Consider the following 21,647-nt stretch of genomic DNA (forward strand, 5'->3'; position numbering starts at 1 on the left):
TGGTCATGATAAAGGAGACACGAGTTACCCTTTCAACTTAACTAGAAAATTAGGCAAAACATGAAACAACAATTTTCAGACATTGGATAACAGGTAGTACCAGGCAGTGATCCCTGAGGGAAGAGAAATAAAAGGAATTCATGCTGTAATGTCCCCAGCTTCATGGGGGGTGTGTGTTGTGAAGGAGGGACTGGTAGATAGAACCTGTGCAGAGGGGTTCCCTTCCAGTCTTTGGCTGAGTACCAATTTGTGCTTATATGAGAAGAAGCTACCAGAGGCTGGGGAAAGAACCATCAGAAAGAAGGAATCAGCACATTCTTAGAACCAGCACAGGTGTCAATAGTTTATGTTCCAACCAATTAGAGTAGAGAAACCTAACTCACAGGACGTTGAATAGAATCCTCAGAGGGGTATTGCCTCAGAAATGGGGCCAAACTGACCCTAGAATAAAGGCTGCTCTGGACCCATCATGAAGCCTAAAAACAAGCCTCAAAAGCTTGAAACTGATCCAGATAACCTATATCCCAGAGAAAAGCCAAACAATATTTAAAAGAGTACAACAAATCGCAGCAACAACAAGGTCCAACATAAAATTTGCAATATCCAGCATCCAGTTAGAAGTGACCAGACATGAGGCTGGACATTATGGGTGTGGTGGCTCACCCCTGTAATCCCAGCACTTTGGGAAGCGAGGCAGGTGGATCACGAGGTCAGGAGTTCGAGACCAGCCTGGCCAACATGGCAAAACCCCATCTCTACTAAAAATACAAAAAATTAGCTGGACATGGTGGCACGTACCTGTAATCCCAGCTACTTGGGAGGCTGAGGCAAGAGAATTGCTTAAACCTAGGAGGCGGAGGTTGCAGTGAGTGGAGATAATGCCACTACATTCCAGCCTGGGTGACAGAGCAAAGCTCATTTAAAAAAAAAAAAAAGACCAGACATAAACAAGGAAGGAAAGTACAATTTATGATGAGGGAGAAAAGAAACACCCAGAAATAACCAAAATAATAGAATTAGCAGACAAGGATATTAAAAAGGTTACCATAAATATCTTCCACATATTCAAGAAGATAGAAGAAAATGAACATCATGAAGAGAGAAATGGAAGATATTTTTAAACAAGACTGAAATTGAACTTCTAGAGATGAAAAATGTATCTGAAATAAAAATACATAAGGTAGTATTAATAGTAGATTAGACACTTCATAAGAAAAAATTTGTAAACTTGAAGATACAGCAATAGAAACTGTCAAAATGAGACGCACACAAAAAGCCAAAGAAAAGATGTCAAGAGCATCAGTGAGCTATGGGATAATATCAGACAGCTTAAACATTTAATTGGAGTCCCAGAAGGAAAGATAGGGGCATAGGTAGTGTTAGAAGAAGTATTTGAAGAAACAATGGTGGAAGATTTTCCAAATTTGAAGACTTTGAACTGACAAGTTTGAGATGTTCTCCATACCCCAATGCTAAAATGTAGTCAAGTTGCTGAAAACTGGTGATAAAAATATTGAGTACAACCAGAGGGAAAAAGGCACATTAAGTACAGAAGAACAAAGATAGGAATAACTGTCAAAAACCATGTAGGCCAGAAGACAATGTGGCTACATCTTTAAAGTACTGCAGAAGAAACAAATTTGTCAGTAGAAATTCTATACCCAGCAAATATATCTTTCAAAAAGTCAGGCTGTACTTTACCAGACAAACGAATGCTGATAGAATTCATCACCAGCAGACCTATACCAAAAGAAATGTTACATGTTCTTTAGGCAGAAGAAAAATATCAAATGGAAATGTCAGTCTACACAAAGGAATGAAGAGGAGTGGAATGCTCTCATTTTTTCATACCTCTAAAAGACAGGTGATTAAGGCAGAATTAAAACTACATACTGTGGGATTTGTAACATAGAAGTAAAATATTTGATAATCACAGCACAAGGAAGGAGACAAAATGGACAGATACACTGTTGGAAGATCCTTACACTTCACATAAAGTTGTATAATGTTATATGAAGGTAGACTATAATAAGTTAAAGGCATAGTAAATCCTAGAGTAACCATTAATAAAAATCAAAAGCAAGATGTATTTACTAAGCCAATAATGGAGATAAAATGGAGTTTTAAAATTCCAAAAAAGTTGGAAAAGAAGAAAAAAGATAAAAAGAACAGGTAGAACAAATAGGAGAAAAGAACAAGATGGTAGATTTAAACCCAACCATATTGATATTAAATGTAAATTATCTAGATCAGCATTGTCCAATAGAAATATAATGTGAACCACATATTTTAAATTGTCTAATAGTCATATTTTAAAAAAGTAAAATGGGCCAGGCACAGTGGCTCATGCCTGTAATCCCAAGCACTTTGGGAGACCAAGGCAGGTGGATCACCTGAGGTCAGGAGTTTGAAACCAGCCTGGCCAACATGGTGAAACCCTGTCTCTACAAAAAATGCAAAAATTAGTCATGGTGGCACGTGCCTGTCATCCCAGCTACGTGGGAGGCTGAGGCAGGAGAATCGCTTGAAGCAGAGGTTGCAGTGAGCTGAGATCTTGCCACTGCACTTCAGCCTGGGCAATAGAGCGAGACTTTGTTTCAAAAAAAAAAAAAGTAAAATGAAACAGGTGAAATTAATTTTAATATCTCTTATTTAAGGCCAGGCATGGTGGCTCACTCCTAAAATCCCAGCACTTTGAGAGGCTAGGGCAGATGTATCACTTGAGGTCAGGAGTTCAAGACCAGCCTGGCCAACATGGTGAAACCCTGACTCTACTAAAAATACAAAAAAAATTAGCCTGGCATTATAGTGCGTGCCTGTAATCAAGAGGCTGAGGAAAAAGAATCACTTGAACCTGGGAGGCAGAGGTTGCAGTGAGCTGAGATCACACCACTGCACTTAGCCTGGGTGACAGAGTGAGACTCTGTTTCAATTAAAAATATATAAATATATATAATATATTTTATATATTATATATAAACAATATATATAATATATTTATATAAAATATATATTAAATAATATATATTTAATTGAATATATCCAAAATATATCATTTTGGCATGTAGTCAAAATACTATCGAGATATTTTATTTTCTCTTTGAAATGTGCCATGCATTTTATACTTATAGCACATCTCCAGTTGGATTAGTCACATTTCAAGTGCTCAGTAGTCACATTTGGCTAGTGGCAGTCTTACTGAACAGTATAGGGTAAACATCCAATTAAAAGGCAGAGATTGGCTGTCCTTGGGGAGGCCAGCAAATTTCTGGATAAGGGGAACTAGCAGGCAGGAAAAAGGCGTGCAGTGGCCCTCGTGAAGAATAGCTGCAGACTGATTCCTGGGGGACCAACCCATAATTGTGGAGCTGGAGCTGCACTATGTCCCTTGCTTCAGTCTGATCTTTGGGGAGCCTGCACAGTTCTGACTTTGGTTAAGAGCTGAGGGAAGAAATTTGGGAATGTCTGGCCTTGTGTAACCGCCACAGGATTCATTGGTGAAGGTGGCTGGCAGGCATCCGTAAAGGTAATAAGATGAAGGGAACGTCACTGTTCAGAAAGTATCATGATAAGATGTACAAGTTGTGCTGCTTCTGTGGCTCTAAGGCCTACCACCTTCAGAAGTCAACCTGTGGCAAATGTGGCTACTCTTCCAAGTGCAAGAGAAAGTATAACTAGATTGCCAAGGCCAAAAGACAAAATACCACTGTGACCGGTTGAATGAATCACCTAAACATTGTGTACAGCAGATTTAGGCATGGATTCTGTGAAAGAACAACATCTACACCCAAGAGGGCAGCAGTTGCATCCTCCAGTTCATCTTAAGAATTTCAACGATTAGTCACGCAATAAATGGTCTGGTTTTAAAAAATGTATATATTTTAAATATATATAGGTTTATATGTATATGTTATGTATATTACATACATGTGAGAAGAGGCAGAGATTGTGAGATTGGATAAAAAAGCAGTCTGTAAGAAACCATTTTCTTTCTTTATTTATTTTTGAGATGGACTTTCGCTCTTGTCATCCAGGTTGGAGTGCAATGGCGTGATCTTGGCTCGCTGCAGTCTCTGCCTCCCTGGTTCAAGTGATTCTCCTGCCTCAGCCTCCCGAGTAGCTGGGATTACAGGTGCCCACCACCACACCCAGCTAATTTTTCTATTTTTAGTAGAGGTGGGGTTTCACCATGTTGGTTAGGCTGGTCTTGAACTCCTGACCTCAAGTGGTCCACCTGCCTCAGCCCCCCAGGGTGCTGGGAGCCACTGCTGGGAGTTCCTGGCCAAGGAACCATTTTATTTTTTATTTATTTATTTATTTTTTTTTTGAGACGGAGTTTCGCTCTTGTTACCCAGGCTGGAGTGCAATAGCGTGATCTCAGCTCACCGCAACCTCCGCCTCCTGGGTTCAGGCAATTCTCCTGCCTCAGCCTCCTGCAAGGAACCATTTTAAATGTAAAGACATAGGTTTACAAAAGTTAAAGGACAGAAAAAATACACCCTGCAAACATGAATCAAAAGGAAAAGTGACTTATTAATATTATACAAAGTAGATTTCAGAACAGTGAATATTATCAGTAATAGAGACTTTTTTAAATTATACTTTAAGTTCTGGAGTACATGTGCAGGTTGTGCAGGATTGTTACATAGGTATACATGTGCCATCGTGGTTTGCTGCATCCATTGCCCTGTCACCTATATTAGCTATTTCTCCTAAATATCCCTCCCCAATCTCCCCACCCCCTGCTATCCCTCCCTTAGCTCCCCCAACCCCCCAGTAGGCTCCAGTGTGTGATGTTCCCCTCCCTGTGTCCATGTGTTTTCTTCCTTCAACACCCACTTAAGAATGAGAGCATGTGGTGTTTGGTTTTCTGTTCTTGAGTCAGTTTGCTGAGAATGATGGTTTCCAGCTTCATTCATGTCTCTGCAAAGGACCTGAACTCATCCTTTTTTATGGCTGCATAGTATTCCATGGTGTATATGTGCCACATGTTCTTTATCCAGTCTATCATTGATGGGCATTTGGGTTGGTTCCAAGTCTTTGCTATTGTAAACAGTGCTCAGTGAACATATGTGTGCATGTGTCTTTATAATAGGATGATTTATAATCCTTTGGGTATATACCCAGTAATGGGATAGCTAGGTCAAATGGTATTTCTATTTCTAGATCCTTGAGGAATCACCACACTGTCTTCCACATAGTTGAACTAATTTACACTCCCACCAACAGGGTAAAAGCATTCTATTTCTCCACGTCCTCTCCGGCATCTGTTGTCTCCAGATTGTTTAATGATCACCATTCTAACTGGCATGAAATGGTATCTCAATGTGGTTTTGATTTGCATTTCTCTCACAGCCAGTGATGATGAGCGTTTTTTCATATCTTTTTTGGCCGCATAAATGTCTTCTTTTGAAAAGTGTCTGTTCATATTCTTTGCCTACTTTTTGATGGTGGCGTTTTTTTCTTGTAAATTTGTTTACATTCTTTGTAGATTATGGGTATTAGCCCTTTGTCAGATGGGTAGATTGCAAAAATTTTTTTCCATTCTGTTGGTTGCTGGTTCACTCTAATGATTGTTTCTTTTGCTGTACAGAAGCTCTTAAGTTTAATTAGATCCCGTTTGTCTATTTTGGCTTTTGTTGCCATTGCTTTTGGTGTTTTAATCATGAAGTCCTTGCCTATGCCTATGTCCTGAATGGTATTGCATAGGTTTCCTTCTAGGGTTTTTATGGTGTTAGGTCTTATGTTTAAATCTTTAATCCATTTGAAGTTAATTTTTGTATAAGTTGTAAGGAATGGGTCCAGTTTCAGCTTTCTGCCCATGGCTAGCCAGTTTTCCCAACACCATTTATTAAACAGGGAATCCTTTCCCCATTGCTTGTTTTTGTCAGGTTTGTCAAAGATCAGATGGTTGTAGATGTGTGGCATTACTTCCAAGGCCTCCGTCCTGTTCCATTGGTCTATATCTCTGTTTTGATACCAGTACCAATATAGAGACATTTCTTTTTTTTTTTTTTTTAAACAGAGTCTTACACTGTCGCCCAGGCTGTAATGGCGCAGTCTTGGCTCACTGCAACCTCCGCCTCCTGGGTTCGAGCAATTCTCTTGCCTCAGCCTCCTGAGTAACTGGGACTACAGGAGTGTACCACCACGCCCAGCTAATTTTTTTATAATTTTAATAGAGACCGGGTTTCACCATGTTGACCACAATGGTCTCGATCTCCTGACCTCATAATTCGCCTGCCTTGGCCTCCCAAAGTGCTGGAATTACAGGCGTGAGCCACTGCACCCGGCCTTGAGACATTTCTTAATGATAAAGGGGTCAGTTCATCAAGAAGGCTTAACAAACTAAATATGTACACACCTAATAACAGAACTTCAAAATATGTGAAGCATAATCTGATAGAACTGAAAGGAGAAATAGACAAATCTACAATTACTGTTGGAGGTTTCACTGCCTCTGAATAATGGATGGAATAAGTAGAAAATCAGTAAGGATATAGAAGACTGGAACAAGTAGATGGATCCTATGCACCCAGAGTTTTCCTCTGGGTGCATAGGATCCATCTACTTGTTCCACCAGAAACACTTTTTCCTCTACTCAGCCCTCTATGCTCTATCCTACTTGGAAAAGCAGGATAACTGGAGCATTTCCTGTCTGTCTATTATTTTCCCTCCAAGACCCTATTTTCTCTTTCATTCCTTGCTGCTAATTTACGTGGATGTGTTGGAAAAATAGCAAGCTGACAAGTCTCTTTTTTGGGGGATGATTCTGCTCTACAAACCCATATTAGTTATTACCAGTTGTTTCCAAATGGAAAAGCACAGGACTATTGGAATACAGTATTTCTAACTTCACCAGCTAGTGAAAGGCCCATGAGGAGCAAACTCATAGAAAATATGGGGGACAGGAGGATGATGAAGTAGGAATTAAGATAGAATCTACATAGCAGACTGTAACTGCACTGAAGCCACAGCTAACCAGGCAGACTAATTATCTACTTGGTAAGCTTTGTCTCTGAAAAGAAAGAGATGTCTTTCAGCTATTCAGCATCACAATAGCCGGGTGTATAGAGAGCATATTCTTACTTGACTGGTAGTATAAAATGTGAAGTGAAACTTTATAGGGAAGTACCAGAGTCACCTGATTTTTATTGCAGAATCAGAATCTGGAACCAGAGCACATGCATTTTGATGAACTTTTTTTTTTCCCTGAGATAGGGTCTCAGTCTGTACACTAGGCTAAAGTACAGTGATATGATCATAGCTCACAATAGCCTCAAACTCCTGGGCAAAAGGGATCCTCCTGCCTCAGCCTCCCAAGGAGCTGGGACTACAGGAATGTGCCACCATGTCTGACTTTTTTGTTTATTTTTATTTTTTAGAGACAAAGTCTCACTATGTTACCCAGGCTGGCCTCAAATTCCTGGTCTCAAGTGATCCTCCCACCTCAGCCTCCCAAAGTGCTAGGATTACAGGCAAGAGCCCACACCCAGCTTTGTCTAGCATTCTAACTTTCCAAATATATTTCTTTGATGGGAATGTGGGGAATTGGTAGTGGTCATAGTTTGATAATTGTTTCCGAGGAGTAGTTAAATCTGAGTGATGCTCAGTAAAGAGAGGAAACAGCTTGCAGAACATTAAGTTTTAACTAGACAAACCTAGCCTTAGGAATAGGTTTTCCTTAGAGTATAAAAGCTGATTGCATAAGAAGGAAAAACATGAGGCAAAATGAAATAAATTAGTTAAGTGAGTATGATGAATCCACCATGTGCTATACGCTTATGTGTGGAATAAAATGATCAGAACTAAAGTTTTCTAACATGACTCATTGGCTTCCATATCATTGTTTATCTCTTTGAAGTGATTCTTAATAGAACGAGCCCTGATAAACCAGGGATTTATGCAGGGTCACATAGAGAATAGTAGTTATTCTCCATAAATGACTCCATAGACATGTTGCTTGCTTGTCTTTCTCTAAAAGTTTAGCTATAATTCTAATAATTTGTTCATTGAATTGGCATGTGAGAAAAATTCTGTATGCACGTTCACAGTGAGGGAAGCCTGCCTTCTTGGTTTCTTTAGTACTACTAGGTTAGATCCTATGAGTGAATGACCTGAACCATACTATTCAAATGCTACTGTTGAGTTAGTCTTTCAGTCTTTGTGGTTGACAAGGGTAAATTTAATTTGAAAATCACAATGGGGAGGTCAAGGTGAAAATCTAGAGAGGTAAAATTGGAAAAATGACTTTTGTCCCCCCAAAAGTTGACTTGATCTCACTCAGAAGTATTGTTACGCACAGGCCTTGTAGAACGTTTTTTCTCAAGCTAATTAGAAGGGTTCAAAGTATAAACATAAGAATGGCTAAAAATCAAGACTTTACTGTTAATGGAAATGTTTTCTTTCTAATAGCATGAGAAAACAATAGTTCGGCTGCTTTACTGGGGAAGAAGGAAGATAGCATTGGTCATTTATGTCATTGTGGTAACACAGGAAACAAATAGCATTGGTCATTTATGTCATTGTGGTAACATAGCGGAAAAGGATTGAATCTTTAGTTTGAAAACATTGTGGGCTTTTCTCTTAAAGAAAAGCTTTTTTTGCCAGACGCAGTGGCTCACACCTGTAATCCCAGCATTTTGGGAGGCCGAGGCAGCCAGATCACAAGGTCAGAAGATCGAGATCATCCTGACCAACATGGTGAAACCCTGTCTTTAAAAAAAAAAAAAAAGAAAAGCTTTTTTCAGCTTCAGCCTGGCAGCTCTTCAAATAAAATCTCAAAGGAACAAGACACCATAAACAACCCACCCATCCCTAAACAGTACTGCATAGACAAGTAGACGCTTATGGCCAAGGCTGCGAAGGCAGCAGGAAGGGCAGCTCCTTAAGCATCAAGAGCCACAGTGAGCAAACAGAGGCAAGTGTGGGCTCCAGAAAGGGTGACAGGTGTATTAATGTTGACAGTAGTCCTCAGATTGTGGTATATTGGCAAGACAAACAGCAAGCACAGGGCTGATCTACTTTTAGCTCCTTATTTCAAAGGGAATTTAGGATCTGCTGGAGCTAAGAGAGTCTTGTTTGAGGAAAGGGCTGTTGCCAACTTGGCGTGGGGGACTGTTGTCTTCACAAAATGCAAGCAAATGCTGTGACTATCACTGCTCCTCTTTCATCTTGAACACTGTGATCCCTTCTCTCATTTCTTTTTCCTTCATCTTCAGCCCTCCTCTGTGAGATGACATGTAGGACTTTTTTGTTCTCTAACTCTTAGCTTATTTTTTTGGTCTGATTGTGTCTTGGCTGAACTATGGCAATTTTCATCATTTGGATGGAGTAATAGTTAAAAAATTGAGGAGAAAGACTTGAATCTAAATTCTGCCTCCGATGTCAGATTTACATTCTCAGCTAATATAGGGAGCATTGAGGTCACCAAACTCCCTCCTACTGGGATATAGGAGAAGTGAAAAAGAACCTAGATCACTCCTTAGAGCTAATTAACTAGTTGACTTTGGAGGAGGCTATTTCCCTTTCAGTGGAGAAACTTTGGTTTGGTGCAGCAATGGAAGAGGAATTCTCAAAGGGAACAGATACCATGGTGTCTGATCACTGCGGTTCTCTGTTCTTGTTCAGCTGTGTTGGTCTTTAGCTTTCTAGTGAACCCTCTCAAGGTGAACAAACAAGCAAAACTCAGGCTGTGTAAGTCCAGCTAAGCTTCCTTGGTTTCTGGAACTCTTTCCTCTTGAAAAATAGAATAGTGATATATAACATGACCCTTGTTTTGTTATTCTTTTTTTTTTAACTTCAGGCTTATGATTCTAGAGGTAATACATCTCTGATAGGCACCTGGGGGACATGAATCTCCATGGCTGTCATGTACTTCACTGTCCTTATCTCTCTACCTGATTCCTTTCACTTCCTCCTTTAGTCCTTATTTCTTATTATAATATATGAGCTGTCTGTCCCTATGGAAGGTTTGGCTTACAGTGACTGGCAGGTCATCTGCTTATGCCTTGGAATGAAGGGTTTACCCTATAACATGGCCGACAGTATAAGATGGGTGGAAGGCCAGAAGAATCAGTGAATTCCTTCTTGCTGATTTTTCCTCATTAGAAATCTGTACATGCTGGGAAGATCCTACTGCATTCATGGTTGCCTTCAAAACCTAGAGGCATCTTTTAGCACCATTATCCTGAGGGGCAGAGTTAGACTGAAAACTTATAGTTGAGAAATACCTGATTCTAATTGTGTCTTGATTATCATTATCTATAATAACTGAGCTCCAGTTATCTATTAGGCATCACACTAGGCAGAGAACAAGCCACAACCTGAGTTGTTTCGGCCAGCTGGGCCTGTTGCTCAGTCATCGGAGCTGCAGAGAAAACAGCGTCTTTCTTCAGTCCTAGCCTTCCCCTACCTCAGAGCTCTGCCTCATGGCAAGTGTGGTTTCCCTGCAGCTGCCTAGGCATCCTCATCTATAGGCCCTTTCTCTGGTCTAGACTATGCTCTGGTGTGTTCCTGGCAGTGTTCCCTGCTGCCTACCCAGTATGTAGTTGCTTACCGTTGGGCAGTAGCTCACTGTTCTGGCATCCTTGTGTGTAAATATTTGTCAAAGAACAGGGGCATTTTCCCATTCCCCAAAAAGCATTCTGAAAAATGTGCCTGTTTTCTTAGTCATATTTCCAAGCCGTGGATCAGTTAGCCCATTCATTCCTTGCAGTTGACAGATGCTGGCCTGACCTCAGCTGGCCACATAAAGTAAGTATGCAGTAACTTCCGGCACAATAACTTTCAAGTTTTAGCACCAAGGAGTCCTGGACCTAATGGAACCATACACAACATAGTCACTATTAGAGAAGATGTTGTTTCATTAACAGAATCACACATCTCCCCACTCAGGCATTGTAATTTCTTTCATTCACACTTGATGTTGAAGGCATAAGTGGAATTAACAAAGATGAGAAAGCTCACCATAGAGATTCTGGGGTAGAACTTTACTCTTCATGTTTGTAACCTGACTTTTAGGTCTCAAATAAGGTAGGTTTTTATACTTCCATGTGTGCCTCTATATAAAGGTGACATTGCTGAGCTACTATCAGTTTACAGGTATTTTTCCAGTACAATTGATGACTTCTCCTGTCACTTAGTTCTACTTGAGACCAAAAGAGTTTGCCTCTTCAGGATGGCTTATTAAGTTGAAAAGGCAGTCTTTAACCATGGAGCAGAGTTTTCTATCTTTGTGCAAAACTATGTGGCCCTCATATAAGGTTTGAACTCTTGATCTTAACTTGACTAACACTAGGCTGTAACTGAGCTCAGTATCTACTTAAATTGCTCACACAGTTCCAGTAGATTAAGGTAACTGCTAATGTGCCTTATTAAACTGCTTGTACTCCTTCCTTTCCTTTTCTGTAAGCCTCACCTAACACCCCTGTCTTTCTGCAGTCTTTTGACATAACCTTCAGTGTTTTACAAGCTGCGCCAGCATCTGCCCATTTGTACCCCCAACCCCATAATATATATGTCAACTTTTTCTCTTTTCACCGTTTATAGCATTTCAGCCTTCCTCCTTCTAGTCAGAATTTGATTTCGAGAAATGAGTCTGTTGGATACTGAAGACTTAATTTAGTTGATTAGGAAACAATTACGTGTGCTATTCAATACAGCAACTGCAACTATTTTGAAAGGCTTTAGTGTATATTCTAATAGGTATATTTTCTTCCCACAGATCATCAATTTCTACATGAATATGCTGATGGAGCGAAGTAAAGAGAAAGGCTTGCCAAGTGTGCATGCATTTAATACCTTTTTCTTCACTAAATTAAAAACGGCTGGTTATCAGGCAGTGAAACGTTGGACAAAGAAAGTAGATGTATTTTCTGTTGACATTCTTTTGGTGCCCATTCACCTGGGAGTGCACTGGTGTCTAGCTGTGAGTACCCTTTCATTTTTGATAAAATTTGAAAGCTATATAACTATAGAACACACAGAGGGTAGTGAGTAGTAGTTCTACTTGTTCCCTTGATTATTGACAGAAAGATTGTTTAGTAGTAGGTTGACTAAAATCAGATAGATCAATGAACTTCCTATCAAGATTAGAATATAGATTTTGAAGAAAGCTGTGGAATTTCCTTTTCTGGAAATATTTAAAAGAGAGTTATAGGTTGTTTAAGCATCCTTAAAGGAAGGCATGGGGAAAAAAGTGACTTATTAATGATGCTGCCACTCAGATTCTGTGACTGTTATTTTCAGCCTAATTGTGACTTGCCTTGCATACTTGGTAATTTAATATTTTTATGACTCTGCGAGCATTATCTTAATGTGTTAATGAAACTATAAAAGTTATTTCACAGTCTGTTTTCGATTATATTCGAAAAGCATAAAGCCAAAAGGAAATTCTCAATAAAGAAATAAAACCCAGAATCTTTTCACCAGCTTTCTGAAACTGCGTGGAAATGATCTTGAAATACTCGGCTTATGTTCCCTGAAGAGCGTATTATTTCTTCACTGTTGCCCACCTTGCAGAGGGAGAGAACGAACATTAGAAAAAGGCTTCACAGTAATAATGAGGCCACCCGTTGATCAGTGCCATCATAGTTTTATGTAAATAACCCCTCATTTTTTTTTCTGCAGATTAAGCATAATATAATGCAAAGTATCAGTCAAACTTGTCATGATTTTGTAGGAAGTTTGGCAAAGGTTCCAAAGGCCAGGGAAAGGAAAAGCTGAGAAACCAATTTTCTTCACTTCATAAACATACAAATTTTTTTTCTTATTCTCAGGTTGTGGACTTTAGAAAGAAGAATATTACCTATTACGACTCTATGGGTGGGATAAACAATGAAGCCTGCAGAATCCTCTTGTAAGTAGGGAGTTGAGGACAGAAGAGTTTGGTATTGGTGTATATGTGGTGTTTTTCCCGGTAATTGAATTCAGTTGTTTGATACCTTCAATGGAGTGATTAATAAAATCTTTATATTAAGTAAAAATGCATATTTTATATCTAAGTAAGTATAGTTTAAAAATGATATAATAATACCAGTATTATTAGGATAGTATTACTCCTAATGGGAGCAATTACTGTCCTAATGCACTAAAATATAGACTAGATATAAAGATACAGATGCTACTTAGAAATCATTTAATCCAACCTCTTAATTTTTCAGATGAAGAGACTAAGGCCCACAGAGGTGCCTTTGATTTGCCCAGGTCCTATTAGTTAGTGGCTCAGGTGGAAACCAGAATGCAAATCTCTTTATGCCCCACCTGTTTCATTTTCCAAAACACCTGTTCCTTACCGTACCACTCTGATGGCCAGGAGGAAGTAGATTCCACGATGGTGAACAGTTTGCACTTAAAAAGAGTGCTCTATCGAAGGTGTGCACTCAGTACATTGTTGATTTGGATTTAATTTTTACATAGGAGAATCAAGCCTAGCAATAGTAAATAAACACTCGATAGTACCAGAAACACATTTTTCATCCATTAGATTGAGTTCTAAAGGACCATATAAACCAAGGAAAAGAATAAAAAAAAATTTTTCCTCAGAAGGAATGGTAGGTAGAAGGAGCTTGACTATTAGAGGCAGAGGTCATGTTCCTTTTGAGTTGACAGAGTGGACATTATAAGAGGCAAGCTCAGCTCTGGAGAAAACTTAGCAGTCCAGGGATTCCCTGCCCAGCATTATATACTCTTTTCCTCAGAGGAGCAGATGAAACAGATTTGTTCCTAGGGATTGTCAGCCCCATTCTTAGGGTAGCAGCTGTCATCAGTGTTGTCCACTGCTTATCTCATTCTCTCCTGATACCTTTAGGCAATACCTGAAGCAAGAAAGCATTGACAAGAAAAGGAAAGAGTTTGACACCAATGGCTGGCAGCTATTCAGCAAGAAAAGCCAGGTACCTTTCATCTTTATGAAATAGAAATCCTAAGAGTAGGGTATTTGGGGAGGATAGGATTTTACTGCTTAATTCCCGGATCACCTGTCTTAGTGTCTAGCTTGACTTCAGCTTGGTTGGTTGGTTTCTCGGGGAGGACAGATTAAGCTATCCGTAGAAAAACTGGTGGTGTGTTTCTTACGTAGAACTAAGTTTTCTAAATGCCCAGATATTTTACTAAGCTTTTCACTCCTATGGGGAATGTTTGTGATTATTTGGCCTCTTGGGGAGGGAGTAGTTCTTATACCCTTAGATGCCTTGGAAGTCTGAGATATTCTCCTGTGTGATTAATACAAAGTACACAGACCTGACTAGAATGTTATATTTTGTTTCTTTGAGCCTCTGTTATCGTGACTGGAGGGCCAGGGTCATCTGTTTATAACTTAGAGAAACCTGTACAAATGATATCCTTTGGTTCTTATTTTTAATCTAAGAAGGAAAGAAACTTGGAAAGATATCATTTTGTTGTTGTTGGTCTTCCAGGAAATTCCACAGCAGATGAATGGAAGTGACTGTGGGATGTTTGCCTGCAAATATGCTGACTGTATTACCAAAGACAGACCAATCAACTTCACACAGGTGATCTGAGCCTTCAGTAGGGAGCTCTAGGATTACCTTGTCTCCAAGATGCCGTGTAGATGTTTCTCTCTCCAGTTGTTCTCTTTAGGGGCCTCTGCCCTTACCTTTACCATGCTTTCACCTATGATTCATAACACTGATGGTTACTGCCTGAGCCACATCATGAAAGAAAGTTAGTGATAGGCCATGTCCTGGGATTCCTCACCTCACTTATTGTAGTAAAAGATTACTGGTCAAGAGCAGAACCTTCTCTGCCTGTCTTCTCTATCTACTTCTAGAAAAAACTGGGACCAGAGCAAGTTTCTTTAGTTTCCTTGCATTTAGTTAGTAGTCAGGTTTGGGAATAGGCCACAACTCAATCTCCTAATGTAATTTGTTATGCTGCCCCCTTCCCTGACCCCTCACTTGATGAAGTTTGTCAGTCTTCTCTTAGTAATAAGTGATTGGTCATTTCTGTCCACATGGTCCCTCAGAGACCAAAGTGGATTGAGACTAGAAATGAAGGTTTATTCTGATATGTTCTCCACTTAAGTCTTCTACTTCTGTTTGATTCATTGGTTTTATCAGATTTTTCTACCGTAGCCCTTTGTCTAGACCAGCCTGAGCTGACTCTTGCAGTTTCCTAAATTCTTCTCCTAAAAAGTGAATTTTTTATTTTTACACCTAGGCACATATCCTTTTAAATGTTCAACATAGAGGACTTATTAGACACCATTCTCAAAATTTTTAGAGACATTTGGGCATACCCTGGGGACTCCTGGAAATGGCCAGTGTAACTTCTAAGGCTATAGCAATGGAAAATAGCAATAGAAATTACAGTAGAAAAAGCAATGGAAAGAAAAAAAACATACGTAACCAAGAATGAATAATTTGAAAGACCATAAACACAACTGAGACTGCTTATTGAAAACCTTGAGAAAGAAAGAAGTATGGGGAAAAGAGTATTAGGTCTAAACAAAAGCAATGATAATTAAGGGTGTCTCTGTGTCCCTACAGCAACACATGCCATACTTCCGGAAGCGCATGGTCTGGGAGATCCTCCACCGAAAACTCTTGTGAAGACTGTCTCAGTTAGCAGACCTTGACCATGTGGGGGACCAGCTCTTTGTTGTCTACAGCCAGAGACCTTGGAAACAGCTGCTCCCAGCCCTCTGTTCTTGTAACACCCTTGATCCTGGACCAGGCCCTGGCGAGATGCATTCACAAGCACATCTGCCTTTCCTTTTGTATCTCAGATACTATTTTTGCAAAGAAACTTCGGTGCTGTGAAAGGGGTGAGGGACATCCCTAAGCTGAAGAGAGAGACTGCTTTTCACTTCTTCAGTTCTGCCATCTTGTTTTCAAAGGGCTCCAGCCTCACTCAGTCCCTAGTTATGGGACTGAGAAAAGCTTGGAAAGAATCTTGGTTTCATACAAACTCTTGTTGTTAGGCCTTACTAAGAGGTAGGAAAGGACATGGGCAAAAGATAGGGATAAAAACCACCAGCATATACATGGACATACACACATACACACACACACACAGACACACAGTTTTCAAGATGTATAGTCTGGAATGTGACTGTAAACTGGACTTTGGGGTACATGCATAAGTCCGCTCCTCCAGGACCTTTCCTATTTATATGTCCCTACACAAAATCCATCTGCTTTTATACATAGCTGTTTTATCATCTGTAGCTTCATCCTATCCAGAGGCACAGCACATGAGCTCTGGACAGGTCCCAAAGTTCCAAGCAGTCCTTTCCTTAAAAGCAGGGGTTTGCATGTGCTACCAACACATGATATGGGGAAGACCCACCCAGGAAGCGGTTTCAGTGGCACAACAAAGCACCACTTTTACTGTTGCCTACTTCTGACCAAGAAGAAGGACCTTAGTCTTTAGCATAAAATTCCAGCGTTGGATGAATGCAGGTCTAGTTTGGTCTGTGGCTAGTTAGTTTAAATATGTTTCTAACCACAGAGAATTTCATATATATACATATATATATATACACACACATATATATATGTATAAAATTTCACAGGGATACGCTTTTTTTTTTTAAAAGACTGAATGTGTTCACCATTTAGCCTGTAGATTTATTTCCATTTTCCAAATTGCAGCACACATAGATCCCAACCCCTATGTGTAGGGTGTTTGTGGACTACCTAATGGAATATTTTGAGGCCTGGATGAACTTTGCCATATGGGTAGAGGTTACAGAGGGAGGTGATATTTTCAGCTAAAAAAAACGGGTGGAGTTTGGACTGATCAACTTGAGATTTAAAGACTTCGATTCCTTTTGTTCTTTCCTAGCATCTCTCCCCACCCTCTGAGAGCTCCTCAGGCTTAGATAGTGAAGTGATCCAATGCCAGTGTCATTTTGTACTTAAGTTCCAAAGTAGGAACATTTTATACTTTTTTCTGTATTGTAATAGGTAGTTTTGTATGAAATCTTTTCTCCCCTCCCCTTGTACCCCATTCTTTCCAGCATTGTGCTTTTTCCTGGGCTTATTTGAAAAATTTTACTGTTTTATACAAGCTCGTTTAGTACATTTTTCTATGTTTTACCACAAGTTACAATTTGAAAAGAAAACTATTTTTTTTTAAATAGTCCATTGTTAACTGAATGTTACTGTTTCCACTCCAGCAACTAGATGTCCTACCTTCAACTGCCTGCATTTTGGGGAAAGACCACCTTTTGTGTGTTTGTTTTCTCTCTCTCTCTCTCTTTCTCTTTCCCTTTCTGTTTCTCTTTCTCTTTTTCTTTCTTTCTTTTTCTTTGAGTTTCTGTAGGAAATAAATAGCTTTCTCTATATGGGTTGCTGGGAACCTTCACATGCTCTTTTAGAAAGCTGTGGCATGCAGGCTCATTGCAGGACTTCTGGAATATTGTCTGGTTCTTGGTATTTACTGTATGTAAGCAACAACTTGAAAGGTGGCAATATGGTATAGATTTGGACTATGAATCAAAAGACCTTTTTCAGATTCTTTCACTGTTGTCTGAGGGACTCAGAACAAGATTGTTCTCTGTATTTATTGTTTGTCCATTTAGATAACATCTGTCTTACCTTCCTCACAGACTTTTTGTACAGACCAAAGCAACAAATATTTATTGCCATGTATAGCAGAAAATGAAACATGCAACAAAAGCACTTTGGAAAATATATAAGGAATTGTTGAGCCTGTCTGAATTTGGGCCCCCTTTCTGACTAATACAGTTTTGCACAAGGTAGAAGTTAGTGATCCTGAGACTGTCCTACCACCCTAGACCTGGTGTGAGTGGGCTAAGCTGAGACAGGTTGTGGCCCAGGTGGCTCAAAGGGAACCAAATACAGACTTATAGTGGACCATTCTTTCCTGAGCTAGCCAACAAGAGCAGGAGTGGTATCTGGATACTTTCCCCTTTGTTTAGGGGTGGGCTTTGATGACCAAGGGAAAAAAGTTTTTTCTGCATCTTGTGGCCCAAAGGCATGTTACTAAATCTTATGTAATTTGCTTTAAACTAAATAAGCCTATTTTCTTTTTCCTGTCTTCCCCTTTCTTCTGTGTTCAGTGCTCATATTCACCTGCCTTCCCTAAAAAACAAATATTTGAGGGATGATAAGCGCTAGATGCTAGCTATAGAGACCTCAACAGAAACCACAGTCCCAAGAATCACTCTGGGACCCTGAACAGAGAATATCAGATAGACCTTTCTTACCCATTTGAGAAACACATGGTCTGAGGCACAGAGGCTAGTTATATCCCATTTGTCACCTGGGTCCCACCATTGTTCCCAGGAGGCATATTTAGGGTTGAATGTAAGAGTACTTTCCCCTCATCCAGCCTGGGGAATTTATGTCAATTGACTCCTCTATATGAGATACTTCGTACTTCCATGTGTAATCAATTTCTCTATTCTTTACCTGCCATAATCATGCCAGCATCTCCCCACTGCCCCCAGCAATGTTAGCCCCAAGTTTTAGTGATCCTGAGGTAGAAACAGAGATAACCTGGTCACCAACCCCCTCCCCTAGCCTGTGCATTACCCGCCTGGTTTTACACGGCCCTTAAGAGGCTCTAGTGGGTAAAGGGGGAAGAGTTCATTTAAGAGTCCCAATGTTTTTAATGTTTCAACTTCTGGTCCTGTGCCATCCCTCCAGCTCTTAAATATGTCTTGCCGGAGTAAGAGAGAGGACTGACATCTGGGGTTTGTCTTTTTGTTTGGTCCATTTGGATGGACCAACATGAGGTGGAATATGATGCTTTCACCCTGGGAGTTGACATACCCAAGAGAGTCAGAAAAAGAGGTGTTAGGCTATTGGGCCCTATCATTGACTCAAACAGGCCATGTGCTGAACTCCTCGGAAGGTTACCTATTTCCCTGCCCAGGAGCAATGCATCCACAGCTTGGAATTCCAAAAATATGTGAAGGGACAAGGCTCATACCAGCATGCTTTATTATAGTCTAGGGCCTTGTTTTGCTGACTCCTAACATCTGTCTTCTAAGAACGCACACTGCCATTCCCAGCTTCGGAGGTGGGGAAGGAAACATGGGACAGAGGGTCATACTGGTCACCCATTAAAATACAGGCCTTATACATATATCCTTTCTGAGAGAGAAAAGAGTGGCTAGGAGGCTTTGAGCTGGGGAGGGACCTTAAAATGTTGTGGGCTGTCTCTTTGGCCTATCAGGGAGATGGTAGGGATAATTCCAATTATGTGAGTGGTTGGACCAGGTGTCCAGGGGTCTTACCAAACTCTAAGATTCTGAAATAGTATTAAGGGCCATAATGCTGCTGGGAAGAGAATCAAGGCAGAGATTCAATAAGTTAAATGTTTAAGGCCACTGGCTTAAAACTGGCTTGGTTTTAGAGTTAAGATAAGACCTTAGCTGCAGACTTTTCTCCATTCTAATCTAAGTAGTAGTCATCAATTCCTTTACTTCTGGAGATTGCCTTACTCTTTGCAGAACACAAGCACTAGGAAAGGAAAGAGTGGGAGAGTGGTACTCAAGAAGCCCAGAGTCCAGTCCACTGGAGACCCCTCATTGAATTTACTTTTATTCCTTCTATAAATACCTACTGAGTAATTGTATGCAAATCCCATCTCTTTGATGGTTTCCCTGATCACATGATCTTAAAATCCCTCATCTGGACATCTACAGCCCTTAGAATCAGAAAATAATATAAGTCCACATGATATTGTATTGTAATTCACATTTTGTGTCAGGAATGGACTGAGACGTGTAGCCACCAAGGGCAGGTGAATGATATGGTGCTTTTTTTCAAACCAAGAATAAAAGCTGTTTCTTTCTGGCCTACCAGTGATGAGGTAGAGGTAACTATTCAACATTTATTTCAAAAGACAACGTTGTGGTCCAGGCACAGTGACTCACACTTGTAATCCCAGTACATTGGGAGGCTGAGGCAGGAGGATCACTTGAGCCCAAGAGTTTGAGACCAGCCTGGGCAACACAAAAAAAATTTAAAAAGAAAAAAATATTGTGGAAGAAGGAGGACTGCCCATGGCAGCCTGAAACCTCCTTTGTGCTCCCAAATCATTCGTCTCTGGCCTCAAACTTATTGCCCCACTCTGCCCTTAACAAAAATACTTTCCTCAGCATTTAGCATGCTCTTTGGGGTGGGTGGTGGTTCTCACTCTCTATCCCAAGGGCCTTGTGGAAGTATTTTTCCCTAACTACACAGCTTTCTGTTAAATACAGTTTTCTCCATCCTTTTTATTTCTCGTGATATTGTGCATCCTTCATAGATTGAGACTCTGGGTGTCTTACTTCTAGGAAGCCCCTTAGGCTAGGTGTTTTACAAGCATGTGTTTAAGCACTGGGTTTGGGGACCCTGAAGGGTAGAGTGAAAAGATGGTTCACTGTGGAAATAAAAGCCACCTTGTCCTCAGGGTTTTATAGCCTGCTGACCTTGTCCTCAGAATCTTAGAGTCTCTATTAGAGTCTGTAGACTTTATAGTTAACTAATTTGGGGAGGCTAAGCAAACACCAAGCAATACACCTTACCAAGAAGGCAGACTCATAGGCATGTGGTTCCATATAGAGCTAGAAGTAGAGGATGGAGGGGCAAAGGTGGAGATAAGTCAGGGATGATGTTGCCTTTTTCTGCCTATTAATATGTGATTCTTCCTAATTTTTTAAAAAGTTGACTTATTTAAAATAAACTGTGGATCTTGCTTTCTTGCTTTGACTGGAAACTCCCTGGTAAAAAGGATTTGATGGTGTTTGTCTCTCTAACACTGTCTTCCTGTCTCTGTGACTGTTTGCTCTGTCTCTGTCTGTGTCTGTGTCTCCTGATCAAGCTGGACTAGTGATTGGATCCTCGGTGTGGTCTGGATTTCTGAGTCCACCCCTTACCCAGGAGTCTGAATACAGTTCATTCATTTATTTCTTCCCATATACCTGGAAGTGAAGCCTGGAACGCAAATAACATGCAAATTCATGGCTCTTTGGCACTTTTAAAAACCAAATCTGTCTGTGGAGGCTGCCAGAGAACCTTCCTCTGAGGCCAAACACACCAGTCCGGACTTCCAACCCACCCTGCTAACTGTGGCCTTGTGTTCTTGCTCCTCTCCTGCACCGCTTTCTTCTCACAGTATAACTTCAAAGAAGTGCTTGCCATTTTCCTACCTGTAAAACTCATACTCATGACAGTAAAATACAAGAAAGCACCAACTTCTCAAAACTCTTTATTTTGGGGGACCAGTTTTCTCTATGTTGGGTTAGGAGACCCTCTTCTGGTCCCCAGGATGTTCTCAAATTCTAAGGTTTTCTTTTAGTCATGGTTAAGATTTTTAAGCCAATTGAATATGGAGTGAGTAGGGAAATCGTCAAGCCACGTTCGTTCTTCTGATTCCTGAATGTGGTTAAAGATAGCTGACAAATGCCTGGGTCTGCATCATGTATCACCAGGCAGGGAATAGACTGTCCCTCAGAATGGGGACCTGGACTAACCGTGAGTCAGAGTCAGCCTCTATCCCCAACCACTCCTTGGGTACCCGGTCTGGTCTTGGGCTCTGTAGAAAGTTACAAAGGGAAGGGGGTGGGGTGCCTGTTCCTTGAACCCCAGGCAAAATATTTTACTTCCTTACCTTCCTGTGCCTCATTTTTCCATCATACCATCACCAGCCAATCATCTCTGCCTGTA

At 40.4% G+C, this 21,647-nt stretch overlaps 1 protein-coding gene and 1 pseudogene across 5 annotated transcripts in view; both read left to right on the plus strand.

Moving 5' to 3' along the window:
• SENP1 (SUMO specific peptidase 1) overlaps nt 1-20,677 on the plus strand; it is a 69,840-nt gene extending 49,163 nt beyond the window's left edge. For all 5 annotated transcript variants that reach the window (XM_064369801.1, XM_012459134.2, XM_064369800.1 and 2 more), the window contains 5 exons: nt 11,726-11,929; nt 12,780-12,859; nt 13,811-13,895; nt 14,418-14,513; nt 15,510-20,677. In XM_064369801.1, coding sequence (XP_064225871.1) covers nt 11,726-11,929; nt 12,780-12,859; nt 13,811-13,895; nt 14,418-14,513; nt 15,510-15,572 — 528 coding nt within the window. In that variant the 3' untranslated portion in view covers nt 15,573-20,677. The remainder of the gene's footprint in view (nt 1-11,725; nt 11,930-12,779; nt 12,860-13,810; nt 13,896-14,417; nt 14,514-15,509) is intronic.
• LOC110567130 (large ribosomal subunit protein eL37-like) lies at nt 2,999-4,175 on the plus strand (annotated as a pseudogene).
• Nucleotides 20,678-21,647: the final 970 nt, after the last annotated feature.

The sequence above is a fragment of the Aotus nancymaae genome, unplaced genomic scaffold (assembly GCF_030222135.1).
Source record: "Aotus nancymaae isolate 86718 unplaced genomic scaffold, 86718_ANA_hifiasm-v0.15.2.pri h1tg000092l, whole genome shotgun sequence".
In the NCBI taxonomy this organism is placed as follows: Eukaryota; Metazoa; Chordata; class Mammalia; order Primates; family Aotidae; genus Aotus; species Aotus nancymaae.